The 16,278-nt window shown below is 48.3% G+C and overlaps 1 protein-coding gene across 1 annotated transcript in view; it reads left to right on the forward strand.

Moving 5' to 3' along the window:
• Window positions 1-631: 631 nt before the first annotated feature.
• Window positions 632-16,278, forward strand: part of LOC130403607 (A-kinase anchor protein 13-like) — a 54,201-nt gene continuing 38,554 nt past the window's right edge. The window contains exons 1-5 of the mRNA XM_056608024.1: window positions 632-879; window positions 12,879-12,923; window positions 13,371-13,518; window positions 15,379-15,542; window positions 16,033-16,204. Coding sequence (XP_056463999.1) covers window positions 12,891-12,923; window positions 13,371-13,518; window positions 15,379-15,542; window positions 16,033-16,204 — 517 coding nt within the window. The 5' untranslated portion in view covers window positions 632-879; window positions 12,879-12,890. The remainder of the gene's footprint in view (window positions 880-12,878; window positions 12,924-13,370; window positions 13,519-15,378; window positions 15,543-16,032; window positions 16,205-16,278) is intronic.

Here is a 16,278-nt window from a genome sequence, read left to right on the forward strand (position 1 = left end):
GTTTTATGGCCGCAACCCCCTCACTCCCATTCATTTCACGGCTGCAAAGGCAGTTATACGTCTGGGCATAATCTCCATATAAACCAGGAACACCGGGGGAAATGTCCACAAAACGATCCACTCCTCTTTGTGTATGTTAAAGTATTATAAATACAGATAAAATATGGTAGGGTTGCAGTGAGCCAATTCCGCCGCTAGAGGGCGGTGCAAACCAACAGGAACACCACGTGTTGCAGAGAGAACGTAAAGTCTTAATTTTAACGAACACAAAAACTGTCTAGAAGCATTAAAACTTTCACCTCTGGGACATGAGGACAATATGCCAGAATTCAACTCCGACAGCCAGGCCGTATAACACGTGTGTCATATTCAACACCTGCAAAGCAATTCACTACACACATACTATTGAAATGGACGAGTTTGATTACATGCATATTTATTTCAGTGTAAAACCGAAGGGTGAAAAGTGAACCGGTGATGTAAAAGGTGTTTAAATCGCTCTTGGCACCAAGCGACGGGTTCTGCGCGACGCGCAACCTGTCGCTCTGTGCCAAGAGCGATTTAAACACCTTTCACATGCGCGCGTCAGCCGAGATCCCTCCCCTGATCCCTCCTGCTGCGAGTTGTCCTGGGAACCCGCAGCAGCAACTTCCAGGGAAGTCGCGCTGCATTTGTCCCCTGGCTGAACCGAGGCGCGGAGTTGGAAACAGAGGGGACCCCCTCATCGCCGGTCATAATCGGAGTTTGGGACACCCTTTTGAGTGACAGCCGCAGCGAAGGGTTTGACTTGAGACGGAGGCGAGACCGGTTGAGGTAGTCCCGTCGACACCGCACCGGGATAGAGGATATGCGCTCTAAAGCTGCTGGCAGGACACTGAGGTGGGTCTAAATATATACAAGGTAGGAGGACGAGTCAAGTTACTGACAAGGTAATGCCCGGGCCATTGTTTGTTTTGGTCTCGGAAGGCCTACCTCACACACAAGTCTGAAATGAAACCGGAGATTAAGGGTTTATTGGAGTCTTTTCTTCAAACTACTGAACCGGTTGGTGACCATGAAACAGTTTCAGAGAGTACCAGCGTGGGAACGTCCCCTGTTTATATTGGCCTCCACCCCCAGCGAGACCCATGTCGATGTATTCTGTTTTTAAACCTGATATTGAAGACAAATGTGTTACAATTAACACAGGTTGAACTGTGACCATAAAACGCAGGTTGACCGTTGAGATGTGTGTGTGATTGTGTGTGTGTGTGTGTGTGTGTGTGTGTGTGTGTGTGTGTGTGTGTGCGTGTGCGTGTGCGTGTGTGTGTCCGTGTGTATGATTCGGTGTTTTCCAGGTCATCTATTGTCACCATAGATTAATATCGGTAATGTTAACCATGCCTCCCTCACCCAGCTCCATTCACAACTGCTGGCATTGTACTGGCCAACAGTGAGAGACTGTGGTTTTCGGTGTCTCCCAGTACGACATGGGTATAATGGGAGTACAACTAAACAGTAATATTATGGTGCTATTATGTAGACAATGTTGCAAAGGTCGATGTAATCACCAGAAATAAGAAACTAAAAGTTGTATTACACGTTGTATAGCCTATAGGCGGTGCTTTTTAGTGGAGACCGATAGTGCTGGGATATCCCTGGTAACCAATGGTAACATGAGAGATGTTTGTTTCTGTGGGGACGGACAGACCTGCAGAATGTTAGAACCAGCCTACTATGGGGTGTAGTTTAGCTCTTGTAATGTACTGTGTATCAAACAGCTGACCCGACTGGGACCTCAACTGGTTCCCTGAATGGGTCACACTTGTACACCAACTACCCCAACTGGTACCTATTGCAACCCCAACTCGGATCTACTGGTACCCCAACTGGGACCTACTGGTACCCAAACTGGGACCGACTGGTACCCTACAGGAACCCCAACTGGGACCAGACTGGTACCCCAACTGTTACCCTACAGGTACCCTAACTAACTGGGACAAGACTAATACCCCAACTGGGACCTACTGGTCTGGTACCCCAACCGGGTCCTTCTGGTACCCCAACCGGTACCATATTGGGACCCCGACTGGTACCCTAGCTACCCCAACTTTGGTTAAGATCCCGAGACGTTTTGGATTTTCCTGTATTTTTGAAAGCTGTGTCACTATGCACCCACAGACCCCGATGTAACACAACAGGTCTGAATGTGGCGCATTTTATTGTGGGTGATGTCTGAGGTCATTGCTCTACTTCATGATTTCTCTAGTTTATGAGGGGGAGAACATTGGTACACATTGATTACCCCACTCGTTGGGCCGATGTGAATAGCTTTTTATATGAATAATTAACTTTTAATGACCTTTTGTGTAGTAGGCAGTTAGTCCCAATGACACTATAAAAAGGGAGTCTTGGGTGTTGATGTCATCTCATGTGTCTTACCAAAGCACAAGTTGACTTATAGTATGTAGTCCTTTTCGGGAAGAAACTTGCTACGGTAGCATACCTGTAAATACCTATGCTGTGACAGGGAAATTACATGTTAGAAGCAAGAGTTGGAAGGGCTAAAGTCCAATGCTAGTGGAGCCCTGCCTACAAGTAGAATGGACCCTGTAGCCAGTAGTAGGAGGGGTGGACACATTTAGGAGCTGGGTGTTGTGGTTGTAGCTGATGGTGTATTTGGGTGGAGGCGGTGATGCACCACACCATTATTGACGCTCGCCTCCGGTGTACATGCTAGCAGAGCTGTTAGCCGCCATCCTCCATGCTAGCCGATTGGTTAGCCGCCAGCATACAGGCTAGCAAAACTGTTAGCTTACCAGCCAACAGGTTTGCAGGGCTCGCACATGGTCTGTAGCTTGAGTTACTTATTAAGACTGAGACAGGGGAGAAAGGCTGAGTGCATTACACTCATGGGAACTTTATAGTAGAACAGCTGTCTTTTCACTGTTGTCCATCACTGTCATCTTTACTGTCTCAGTCAAATCTTCTCCAGTTGGCGGCAAACCTTGCAGCTAGCTGTTCAGTACAGATCTATCCACCCATTGTCTTTCAGTCATTTTGCACGAAAGTGTGCATGAAATGAATTTGCATTAACAAACAACAAGCCTCTTTGCCAGCGATCCTGGCAGTTAGAGATATGTATCTGTCCTCCAACGTTGAGCTGATGGAAGAGCTCTGACCCCCTCGGCTAGAGCTCAGTGACTGAACGAACGTGAGGGATCCGGTCAGCTCCATGTTAGAGCAGCCGATCCATGATGTCTGCCACTACCCCCTCATTCTGCCGGGCTGGAGCAGCAGCGAGCTCTTTAGTGCTGTCATTACACTGTACTTACTGGATGCAGCCCCTACTTCCAGGGGATAGGTGTGTGTGTGTGTGTGTGTGTGTGTGTGTGTGTGTGTGTGTCTGTGTGTGTGTGTGTGTGTGTGTGTGTGTGTGTGTGTGTGTGTGTGTGTGTGTTAACCCTCTGTTTTATGAAAGCCGATCCCCGCTGATGGATCTTTATGGAGGTCCACACACACACACACACACACACACACACAAACACACACACACACACACACACACACAAACACACACACACACACACACACACACACACACACACACACACACACACACACACACACACACACACACACACACACACACACACACACACACACACACACACACATATACACAAACTGGTTCTCAGTCAGGTTAAGGGTGGGGGGGTGGGGTGGGGGGGGTGGGGGGGTAGGGGAGAAGGTGGGTGTAGCACAGGACCGAGGTTGTCTCGACTCTTGAGACACGACAGCCACCTGAGAGCTGTGGCCTCAAAGGCCCCGCCCCCTGGCCGCTGACATCAGTGCTTTGATCTGCCCTACTAAGTGTATTCAGCACAGGGCCATATTTAGCCTACCGTAATCAGCATGGTGAGAGAGAGCGAACGAGAGACAGAGGCGGGTGGGCGAGCGAGGGTACCTGCCCCTCCGGCTCAGACGAGGCGACGGCGGTGTGTGTGTGTGTGTGTGTGTGTGTGTGTCTCTCTCTCACGGCGGTCAGTGTGTCTTCTCGCATGAGGGAACGAAACACCCTGCTGACGTCTTACTGACGGTAAGTTACTCCTTCACCTGTTCTGTGTTCAGCCCCCCCCACCACCCCCACCCCCCCCCCCACCCGCGCGCCGGTCCTCGTGACCATCAGGGAACACAACAACAGCTCCTCAAGTCCGCCCGGTCGCCCCTTCAGGGGACAGCGGACTCCGTGTCCTGTGGAGACTAGCCGCCACCGCGACCTCCACTAGGATGCTGTGTTTCATAACAGCTTTATCAGCGGGCTATTGTTTTTGGGGTCAGTGTGCGTGTTTTTGAGTTTGTGCGTGTGTGTGTGTTTTTCGGTTTGTGCGTGCGCGTGTGTGTGTGTGTGTGTGTGTGTGTGCGTGTGTGCGTGTGTGTGTGCGTGTGTGTATGTGTGTGTGTGTGTTTGTGTGGCCTTGCCCTGGGGACAGTCTATTGTGCGTTCTGCTCACCGGTGTGTAGCAAAGCCTAGCCTTGGGATGTCACCCAGTGCTGCACCTGCACCCACGCATCACCTGAACCAGGTCTCCAGCTCCCCTTAGCCCCGCCTCTACCAGCGCCGCCGCTGGCATCGCTCGCTTCAAACGACGCCTTGTCACGACCGGCGGCTCTGTGATCGCAGTAAGCCAGTCAGTGGCACGCAACCCCAATCCAAAATAAACAGCTACTTATTGCATGATTGGTGGACGAATTGCTGTCAACACAAACCTGTTGATGAACAGAGAGAGGGGGGAGAGGGAGGGAGAGATAGGGGGAAGAGAGAGAGAGAGCTCTGTTGTAATCTGAGGTGCAACTTAAACCTCTTAGCTTTATCTTGACTTCACTCTCTTTTCCCATGGCCCACTACTCATCACGCTGACAGATGTGAGTGTGTATGGGTTTGTGTCCTTGTGTGTGTGTGTGTGTGTGTGTGTGTGTGTGTTTGTAAAGCCCCTTACACAAATGCAGTCGATCCTAGGAATATTCCGGATATTTCCTGCATGGGGTAACGTTTGAGGGGAAAGAGATCAAAACGATGGTTTTTGGAGTGATTCGATAGCAATGTCAATGCAGCTTCCTTTGTTGGCGAACATGCTTTTTTCAAGATGGGCTGGAAACTGGACAGATTCCTCTGTGCTCAGTCAGCACATAGGGTAAAAGTCAAAGGCAGGCTGGCATACATAAGTGTTTTACCGACATCTGCTGGACTACCCGTTGGCCCGTCTAATTCGGGCACTGCCATGCCATGTGTGACGGGAACGATCCAGGACGTAGCTGAATGTTTGAACAGCGAACGTCCACAGTGGTGCCTGAAAGGTTAGCCCATTCATTTAAGGTGAACTATGTGAAGGCTTTTGTGTGTGTGTGTGTGTGTGTGTGTGTGTGTGTGTGTGTGTGTGTGTGTGTGTGTGTGTGTGTGTGTGTGTGTGTGTGTGTGTGTGTGTGTGTGTGTGAGAGTGTGTTGGGGGGGCTAGGGGCAGGGGAGTGGCTGACTCGCTCCATGACTGATATGGATTGATTGGTCTGTGAGAACTTTGTCCCCCGGCGGCGCTCGTTGGGTCTCGGGAGCCGTGTGGTTGGATAAAGTCGGGCCTACGTTGTGTGTTTAACCCTGGGACTCGCGGGGTTGGAGGTGTTTGTTGAGGAGGAATGCCAGAGAGGGAGCCTAGTGTTGATCCGCCGCTGTTATCTCCATACTGACGCCCCAACACCGCTAGACAGACAGAATCAGGTTTATCCAGCAGCAGCGTTTGATCAACATCCCGTCCCAGTTTGCGGTTTTACCGTTCCTTTAATGCGTTGTCTTCACTGGGAGAGTGATGGCGGTGTTAGTGTCTCCGCCGTGGTACCGTGTGACTTCATAGGGTCACACGATTGGCTGTGATAAGGTTTCTGTTGGGTGCGGGATGGTGACCCTTCAAGGAAGAGATTTGAAATGTGTCATGTATTCAAAATGTATTCGTACATTTTTGTCGTTACTCGTTACATATTTTTTTCTTAAATCATGGTGGTCATGATGGTTGTATCCAGATATTCTCTCGTTTCTGTATGATGGGGACAGCAGAGATCCAGCAGCTACCATTCAAAACCACAGCTCTGTAGCTTGTCTTGTGATCTGTTGGCCCAGCCTAAGCCTCCTCCTGCAGCTATTGGTTGATGTAGCTGTCATCAGCTGTCCAGTTGTCGGCCAAATCTCAATGGGAATGAATGACTTTTCTTCACCTGGTTGGACGTGAGAGGGAGAAGAGCAACACTTCCAGACCCCCGGAGCCACCTGCTTTTTATTGTCCTGCAGGGGGGAGGGAGGGAGGGAGGGAGGGAGGGAGGGAGGGAGGGAGGGAGGGAGGGAGGGAGGTGTCTCGGTGCACATGATCAAAGGCCGGTCTCTGCTCACAAGGTGGTGCAGCACCCATCAGAGAAATGCCCTTTGGACCCGGAAGAGTTGTGTAGTGGTTAGGGTAGGGGCGGGGGTCGGCTGGACGCGCAGGAATAATTAGGTTATGGTAAGGTCGGGTGGGTGGGGTGGGGGAGCTGCAGGAAAAGATGAGTTATATCTAGGGTGGGTGCGAGTGGTTAGGGGAGCAGGAGAAGATGGGTTAGGGTGGGTGATTCTGTGGGACAGCACGGAGGGGGGGGGCAGTTAATAACTGTCCCCAAACACAGAGCGCTCCTTTCATCCTGGGCCGTCCTCCTGCCTGTGCTCCTCTCCCTCGCGTCCTCCTCCCTCGCCAACAGAGCGACCCTTTGTGTGTGTGAGTGGAGGGGGGGGGGACCCTCACCATCTCCACACACACACACACACACACACAATAGAGCGGTTTGATTAAATCAAACTGCTGCTGTGACTATCTCCACGCACTGTTTACACCACCACACCGGCAGGCGGGCGCACACACCGTTGCCACGGCGACGCGGTTTCACAAGGTGCTGGCCCCCCCGCGCGTCATTGGCCGTAAGAAAAGGTGCCGACGGACATCGGAGAGGAATGGAATCGAGGTAACGGAGGGGGAAAGGAGCCGGGAGATTTCAGGCTCGCTCAAAGTTTGAAAGAAATTGTGTTAATTGAAGAGTTAGTGTGAATCACTCGTCTGGGATCAGTAACGAACATCTGAACTGTGACACGGGGCGGTTGGTGTACCTGCTTTCCATTGGTGCACACATTCAGTCCGTGGAGACATGAGCTGCAGGCCATGCAACGTCCCAGCAGCTGTTTTAACTCGTTCCCCATGAAACCAGCACCAATAGCGAGTGGGACGAGTGTCAACAAACACTGCAAAGTAAACAGAACAGCTTAGCCCCGCCCACGTCATGCCATGCCAGCCAATCAGGCGATTCCATATAGGGCAGACTGGGCTGGTCCTTCAGCTCTGCTTCGGTTCCATAGTCCACACGTTAAACGTAAACTGTTCATACATGTTTGTTCATTAACGAGAATAACATGTTATGTCTGCTGTCAAATATCATGCTTTTTGTAAACCAGAAATTAGTAGGTGATGATGAGATGTTGTTGAACACACTAGTTGAACCAAACCCATTCATGCAGCAATAGGAATAGTAATATTAATTGAGTAGATAACCTTTCTGCTTTCCAGGGTATGATACGATCATAGGGTGTACCTGGGATACTGCACCGGGTCTAGACAGCATCTTGGATTATTAACTTTGCATTTAATCCAAAATTACTTTTTAACTTTGCAGTTAATTTAGTAAGATACATTTAACTCAGGAGCAGGTTAGGGTTAGTACATCTTTTTCAAAGATGTTGACAGTTAGATCGCGGACATTGGAGTTCGAACCCAGAACCTATCGACAAGGAGTCAAACACCCAAAGCCTGATTCTCCTTCCCCCAATAAGAAAGGAAGTACCACGGATACATCTCCTGGTCTTGGGGTCTCATATTAGGAATACCAGGGATACATCTCCTGGTCTTAGGGTCTCATAATACCAGGGATACATCTCCTGGTCTTAGGGTCTCATGTTAGGAATACCAGGGATACATCTCCTGGTCTTAGGGTCTCATGTTAGGAATACCAGGGATACATCTCCTGGTCTTAGGGTCTCATAATACCAGGGATACATCTCCTGGTCTTAGGGTCTCATGTTAGGAATACCAGGGATACATCTCCTGGTCTTAGGGTCTCATGTTAGGAATACCAGGGATACATCTCCTGGTCTTAGGGTCTCATAATACCAGGGATACATCTCCTGGTCCTAGGGTCTCATGTTAGGAATACCAGGGATACATCTCCTGGTCTTAGGGTCTCATGTTAGGAATACCAGGGATACATCTCCTGGTCTTAGGGTCTCATAATACCAGGGATACATCTCCTGGTCTTGGGGTCTCATATTACAAGGTTCCAGGGGTTTGACCAGGTTATGGGATTGTGTGACAGATGATGGAGCAAGGCCTGTGTTTTACTGTACAATTTACTGCTATTCTTTTACCTTCTGCTCACTCTGTACGGCTGTCTAGTGAACAGCAAGTAGTGGTTTGTCTCCAGTGCTGGTGATGTGAGCCATCGTTGTCCAGAGCGTGTTGGAACAAGTTGTCCTGTCTGAAGAACATGGAGGCCTGCTATGACGCTTTGGACTTTAGCATATGGAACTGTGCGAGACCTTCTCCACAATCACCATCTCTGCTGACTACCAAGCTGAATGATAGATGTGTTTACTACTGTTAAAGGGCAGAGAAATAAAACAGGAAAATGCTCATAAATTCACAAGGATGGGTTTTGATGAGGGCTCTTCGGCATCATGGCATCTCTAATGTGTTCATAACCACGATGGGACTCACTAACATACCTTCAGTTAAGGAGACAAATATTGCTACATTCAAACCAACCTTAAATTAAATAGATTTATTTTTGCAGATTAAAAAGAGCTGAACAAGGAAAACAACACCACAGGAACAAGGACGCATTGCCGTATCGGGGTGTTGGTGTTTAAAACCCAGAATCTGGTCTTGTCCCTTTAAGGCTCTTCCTGAAAGGACAGTCGTTCACTGTCAGGCAACAAAGGAAGAAAGGTGCTTCACATGTGGCCACAGGCCCCCCCCCCCTCCCCTCATGTCTCAGCCCTCTACCCTCCTCCCTGGTCAAGCTCTATTTCCTTATCCCTCTCTCTCTCTTTTTCCCTGTCTCTCTCTATGTCTCTTTCCCTACCTCCCACCTCTCTCTCTGTACCTGACCTTACCCACCTATCTCTCCCACTCTCCTCACCCCATAACAGAGGCCAGGTATCGGATGACCGGGTTGGTTAATATTGAACTTGTTTTTCTGGTATGGGTTACCAGTGGTTGACCAATCACAGCAGGGCGAATCGGTGGGCCTGTCTGAGAGCACTGCTGCCAGGCAAACACCGCATCCCAGAATCCAGCCTGGTTATTTAGCAACCGGGGGTTGACCATGTCTGTGTGTTCAAGCGTGTGCGGGTGCGTGCGTGGGTGGTGTGTAGCTTACGTGTTTGTGTGTGGGTGGGAGCAGTATAGGTGTGCATTTTCGTATGAGAATGTGTAAGTATAGGCTGTGTGTGTGTGTGTGTGTGTGTGTGTGTGTGTGTGTGTGTGTGTGTGTGTGTGTGTGTGTGTGTGTGTGTGTGTGTGTGCGCGTGTGTGTGTGTGCGTGTGTGTGTGTGTGCGTGCGTGTGTGTGTGTGTCTGTGTCTGTGTGTCTGTGTGTGTGTCTGTGTGTCTGTGTGCATGCATGTCTGGGGTATATATTTAGTTTATGCGTGAGTATAGGTTATTACATGTTTGTTTGTGGGATTTAGAGTTCTTGAAAAATAGGTTCTGTCATGATGGCTCTTTCCTCCACATGTTCGCGTGTCGCTCTGTCTCTACATGGGGGGTCTGCTTGATCATATGTTCATAACCCATAGGTTCCTATAGGCTGCGACCCATTTTAGAACAAACTGCTATTTTTAGTGCTTTTCCATCAGAGGGTACAAACCTTTACAAGGGTGTTGTATTTTAAGGTGAATCTTTATTTTGGTAGAAGCAGATGGCTGTGTCCTAACATGTGTCTGAAGGTAGCTAGTCCTCTTACAGCCTTTAGGTGGTTCACTGTAGTATAGCATGCAATTACTCTAACAGCCTTTAGCATGTAGTTCCTTATAACAGTAAGATGCTTGAGAGCTTTGATATAGCTAAGCGGCTACAGAGTCAAACTCGACCACTTAGATGTTAATGAACTTTTCCGTTACAACCATAAATGTCTTACCTTTGTTTTTATCATTCTAATATGACTACTTATCATACCAATGCTACTATGTATCAAACTAATACTACTACCACTTATCATTCCATTGCTACTGGTACTTAGTATTATAATAGGACTATCATACTTACTATTAATTATCATACTACCTGTACCACTGGCCTGTCATGCCTCTACTTCTGCTACTGTACTGCTTATACTCCATTCAGACTTCCATACTCTGTTCAAACTCAATTTAACACTTAAAATGTTATGGCTATTTTGAAAGCCAGCAATCTAGTTTAGTGTCAGCCTTTCAACAGCCAGCATTCACACTGCAATTTCTTCTGATATGGCCTTTTGTAGATATCACTTCAGTTCATTATCCCTTCTGTGTGTTTTAGTAGTACAATGATGACCCCTTGTCTTGTCGCAGAACTTCAGTACCATCTGATAATAAACTCTTTGACTTGACTTGTTTTGGATCAACACTTTTCACTGTTGGTGTTTCTGGTCATTTCAGTTGGGGGCACCAATCCTTTTTGTCGCACAATTATGACCATTGTTCCCACTTGCAACTTCCAAGAGGACATCTGATGACAACACGGTCTTCCTCCAAATCTATCAGGAAAACAAAGTGAATATTATGTTATGAATATTGCATGCCAGCACATTCATGGGCCAAAAGGCAGCGGGTTGAGTTCAGGACAATGTGATGTAGGAGTGGTCGTGATCCTTTTGCAACCCAAACAGATAAAGTACATTTATGCACAATTAATGTACAAGGCAGAAGGTTGAAAGAAATAACTTTATTTTTTCCATGGAAAAATGTTCAGTTTGAGTCACTATAGGGGGACATTTTCAGTACAATTCTCAAAGTATGCGACTTCTCTCTGAAACCTCTTTTGGTGTAGTGGTAGTTTCATATTTGCTGTGCAGCCGTGCGAGTTTCACGTGGTTCTCACAGTTACTCTTTCAGGACCAAATCAGTTCCTTTTCTCTCAATGCTTTGCGACTGTCACGGCAGCTCTGATTGCATTGTTTTAACTTGCAGGCGAAAGTTCTCCTGCAAAACAGGGGAACCCTTTCAATTCATCATGACATAGACTTTCTCTCCTTAGTTGTGTATTTAACACCAGTACATGCACACATTCAAAGAAAATCGGTGTATGAGTCATTTAACGATTCATCTGTTAAATCACGTCCTTTACAGCCTTTATGGTGATTGGCATATCTCGTATACTTTATCTTGTTATCATGTGTCTCCTCCCCTATACGTCTGAAGCCTGCAACCGACCATGCCAATGTAGCCGGCAAGCTTGTGATGTAACTTTGGCCATACAATCCAATCAAACCCCCAAAGATCAAATCACATCTCCTTCTCTGGCACATGAACCCCCTTTTACGTGAAAACACTTCATATTGTAGAATGAGGAAAGCCCACCCATTCCAAACTGTCTCTAAAGGTGTTTCAGCCCGTCACAGTACTCTGAGCAGGCTTATGGGTGACCTGCCAGAACAAACAACACACCTTTAGTGACTGATGCCCTTTTAAAGGTCAGGTCACCCCGGGTGTGGTCAGGTGGTGGAGGGACTCTATGTCCGTTGAGCAAGGGTGTGTTGCAGTGGTTGTATCTGTCCCATTAACCCTGGCACTGGTGGTTTGGTTGTGACACAGCCTTTATTTCACTTACTCGCGTATTACTCACTGAGGTTTATTGAACCGTCAGCGGTTAAAAGTCTGTGTAGTGTGGGGTGTAGCCACGTTGTGTAGCTTGGTTGTGGGTTCATAGTTCAATTTGACTCGTTGCGGAGAACTGCAAAGCTAAATATTACATCGATGACAATGACCACTTCATCATGGATAAATAATGATTTACTAACAGAGACACTGAAGTCTGTTAGCATCGTTCCGCATGCCTGAACTGGCATTCTTTAGCATTGTGAATATTCAGTCGGCATTTTGCCACACGGGAAGTCTGTTAGCGCCGTGTAGCATAAACAGTATGCTAGCAGTGTGCAGCATTGTGATTGCGTTATTATTGTGGCCTTCTTAGTACTGTGCAGCATGTGGTGCCCGTTCGTGTTGTGGCCTTGTTAGCACGGAGCCGCCTGTTGGCGCTCAGTGTGCTAGCCTGTTGGCGCTCAGTGTGCTAGCCTGTTGGCGCTCAGTGTGCTAGCCTGTTGGTGGTTCGAGGACAGTGTGATTGATTAGCGGTGAAGCTAATCCTCTCAACCCTTCATTCACAAGGAGCTCACGTGCATGCCTCCGTGCATGCGTGTGTGTGTGCGTGTGTGTGTGTGTGTGTGTGTGTGTGTGTGCCAGCCTGGTACTTGATCCTGTTTTCGATCATTTATTTTGTGTTAAATGGGTTTCATTTCATCTTTTAGCCAACACTATGATACTCTGGTGGTTTCATTTCACTATTTTCCTACTGGAAAAAACTACTAAACTACTGAAATCGAATGTGTGCATGTGTGTTTGTGTGTTTTTGTGTGTGTGTGTGTGTGTGTGTGTGTGTGTGTGTGTGTGTGTGTGTGTGTGTGTGTGTGTGTGTGTGTGTGTGTGTGTGTGTGTGTGTGTGTGTGTGTGTGCAGATTTGAGTTCTACTGTATGATTGATCTGATGTGTCATAAGATAACAAACCTCTTGTTTGTTTCCAGCGCCACGGAAACATGAAACTCCATCCACAACAAGCGCCTTTGTATGTAAGTATCTAGACCACCATCGCTCTTCACATCGACTCAATACCTCCACCTGGGTCCTCACCTCAACCCCGCTACACCACCCCATCTCTGTCTCTACCTCACCCACCCCATCTCAGTCTAAACTACACCACCCAATCTCAGTCTCAACTACACCCTAAATCCCGAAAACATATATTCATTTCATCCTGTAGTACTTCTACCATCACAACATATACACACCCACATATACATATATTAAAAATATAAACGCACACACACACACACACACACACACACACACACACACACACACACACACACACACACACACACACACACACACACACACACACACACACACACACACACACACACACACACACACACGCACAAACGCACGCATGCATGCACACACAGACGCTGTGTGTGTCATTTACAAAGTTCTCACTTCCCATTTGTGTCCCTCAGGGCCAGTGTCTGATTACAGTACGGCTGAACGAGGAAGAGGAGGGGGAGGAAGATGTGGAGTACTTCCTGCTGTTTGCAGGCAGCACCCAGAGGCACCTCAGCAGCACCCTGAGGACCAGCCGGGACACACTGCAGGCACTGTGTCCGGGTGAGACATTACCCATGATGCATTCTGCTGGCTGACAAGATGCCTTTCAGAGAACAACCAAGAAGACATGTTGTTGGGCAGACAAACAGACACGCTGGCTGGTAAACTGGTAGACGGACAGGGAGAAAAACAGGCAAGGAGAGGGAGACAGTCAGACAGAAAGACAGGCAGGCTGGTGAACTGGTAGACAGACAGGGAGAAAAACAGGCAAGGAGAGGAAGACAGTCAGACAGATAGACAGGCAGGCTGGTGAACTGGTAGACGGACAGGGAGAAAAACAGGCAAGGAGAGGGAGACAGTCAGACAGACAGACAGGCAGGCTGGTGAACTGGTAGACGGACAGGGAGAAAAACAGGCAAGGAGAGGGAGACAGTCAGACAGACAGACAGGCAGGCTGGTGAACTGGTAGACCGACAGGGAGAAAAACAGGCAAGGAGAGGGAGACAGTCAGACAGGTAGACAGACAGTCGGAGACAGAAATATAAATAGAAACAGATTCCTGTGTAGTTATTTTTCATGTGTTGCCGTGGAAGCAGTGAATTATTCACCTTAATGAGGACAGAGAGAGAGAGAGAGAGAGAGAGAGAGAGAGAGAGAGAGAGAGAGAGAGAGAGAGAGACTCTTCCTGGAGCTCACATGGGAGTTCCAGTTATCTGAAGAACAGCTTCCTGTTTATTTCTGTTTTTTTCTGTGAAAAACAGTTTCAGTTTTACAAAGTCTTTTATTTTTTGACTAAAACGTATAAAGTTGGTACACAGAGGAAACTCCCTGTAAAATTAGAAGTCTGCTACTGCCGGCTGAAACCTATTTTCCGCAGTGGTCGTTTTCTATTGGCCGCACACCCCAGCGAGGGTGACCAAATGTGAGAGAGACTTATTTCACTTCTCCTTCTCTGATTGGCTGGCGGTGAAAAGACCTTGTCACCTGAACACAGTCACCGGGAGCTTAACCGTAAAGAAGGATTGATTCCCCACACCTCAACACTAATGCTGCTGAGGTCAAAGGTCTCAGACTAAGTGTCCCGGCGTTGGATTAGAAAGAAGGTTATCAAGCTTATCGAAGGGACAGACATCAAAGATAACCACGATAATTAACTTACAAACTAACTAAATGACTGACAACTGAATAACAAGCCTAACCACTTGCACACTTTTATTACGACAGTGACCACAGGATGCAAAGTTTTAAAACAGGAACGTGTTGATTAATCTTACGATTATTCCATGCATATTAGGGATTATTATTTAGAATGTTTTATCGCTTGCATATTATTAATATTTTATCTCCATACTTCTGCTGTGACAACCACAGTTCCAGTTATGCAATCTTGTCTAACCTATTTCCTCTCCTCGCTTCTCCTCTCCTTTTCACCTTTACCCTCGCTTCTCTCCTCTCCTCTCCTCTCCTCTCCTCTCCTCTCCTCTCCTCTCCTCTCCTCTCCTCTCCTCTCCTCTCCTCTCCTCTCCTCTCCTCTCTTTCTCTCCTCTCCTCTCCCCTCCTCTCCTCTCCTCTCTCCTCTCCTCTCCTCTCCTCCCCTACTCTCTCCTCTCTCCTCTCCTCTCCTCTCCTCTCCTCTCCTCTCCTCTCCTCTCCTCTCCTCTCCTCTCCTCTCCTCTCCTCTCCTCTCCTCTCCCCTCCTCTCCTCTCCTCTCTCCTCTCCTCTCTCTTCTCTTTCTCTCCTCTCCTCTCCTCTCCTCTCCTCTCTTCTCCTCTCCTCTCCTCTCCCCTCCCCTACTCTCTCCTCTCTCCTCTCCTCTCCATTCCTCTCCTCTCCTCTCCTCTCCTCTCCTCTCCTCTCCTCTCCTCTCCTCTCCTCTCCTCTCCTCTCCTCTCCTCTCCTCTCCTCTCCTCTCCTCTCAGCTCATGACTGCAGTGAGACAGTTCAGATCAGTCTGTGTTCTGTGGGGCCGACCGTGGCCGGGGCCCCCGAGGGCCAGGGGTCCAGTGCGGGCTGCGTGACCCAGCTGACACAACAATCTTTCTGCTTCGTCCAGGACCAAGCCTTCGATATCGCCCAGTTCCTGGTATGTCTACTGGGGGCTGGCCCAGTTTATGTTAGCCAGTTACGCGCTTACAGACCCCTGCCGCCAGCAACATGATTGGTCGAAACAATTATGAAGCGTAGGGGAATTTTATGCCCCCGTTCGCCCAAATATGATTTATTTTATGAAGAAATGAGATTGTAGAAGGTGTGAAACAATTGTGTTAATTTGTGAGTAAGAAAAAAACAAGATAAAAGTTATGATTGTTAATGCTTGGCCCCTCCCCCTCCCTCACACACAAATGTGTTCAATTGTGTTTAAATTGTGTTTCAGTTAATTGGTGCATCAATTAACCAATTGAAATGTGTTGATTGGTTCATTAGGCTGCACACAAATAAGTACTGCAACAAATAGTGTTGAGAGATACACATTGACTTCAGGCTATGATTCTTGCACATCACAACATACGTATCTGTGGACCTCTGAACAACACACACCTGCGTGACCTTTGACCCCTCCCCTTTGGCTGCAGGTCAGCGCCGCAGGGCGGGCGGACAGCCTGGAGGGGGCGCTGCAGCTGGACGAGTGCCAGATCCCTGTGGAGGCGTGGGAGCGTCTGGACCAGGGCCTGGAACACGCCCTCCAGCACCTGACGCTGCCCCCTGGGTGGAGCCTTCTGGGGGGGCGGGACAGGGGCGGAGCCGGTGAGTCTGGGGGAGGGGCCTAGCGCTAGTTCATTTTCTAGCAATCCTAATTTATTTCTTGTTTTTTTCTTAAC

Source organism: Gadus chalcogrammus, chromosome 14, assembly GCF_026213295.1.
Source record: "Gadus chalcogrammus isolate NIFS_2021 chromosome 14, NIFS_Gcha_1.0, whole genome shotgun sequence".
Classification (NCBI taxonomy): domain Eukaryota; kingdom Metazoa; phylum Chordata; class Actinopteri; order Gadiformes; family Gadidae; genus Gadus; species Gadus chalcogrammus.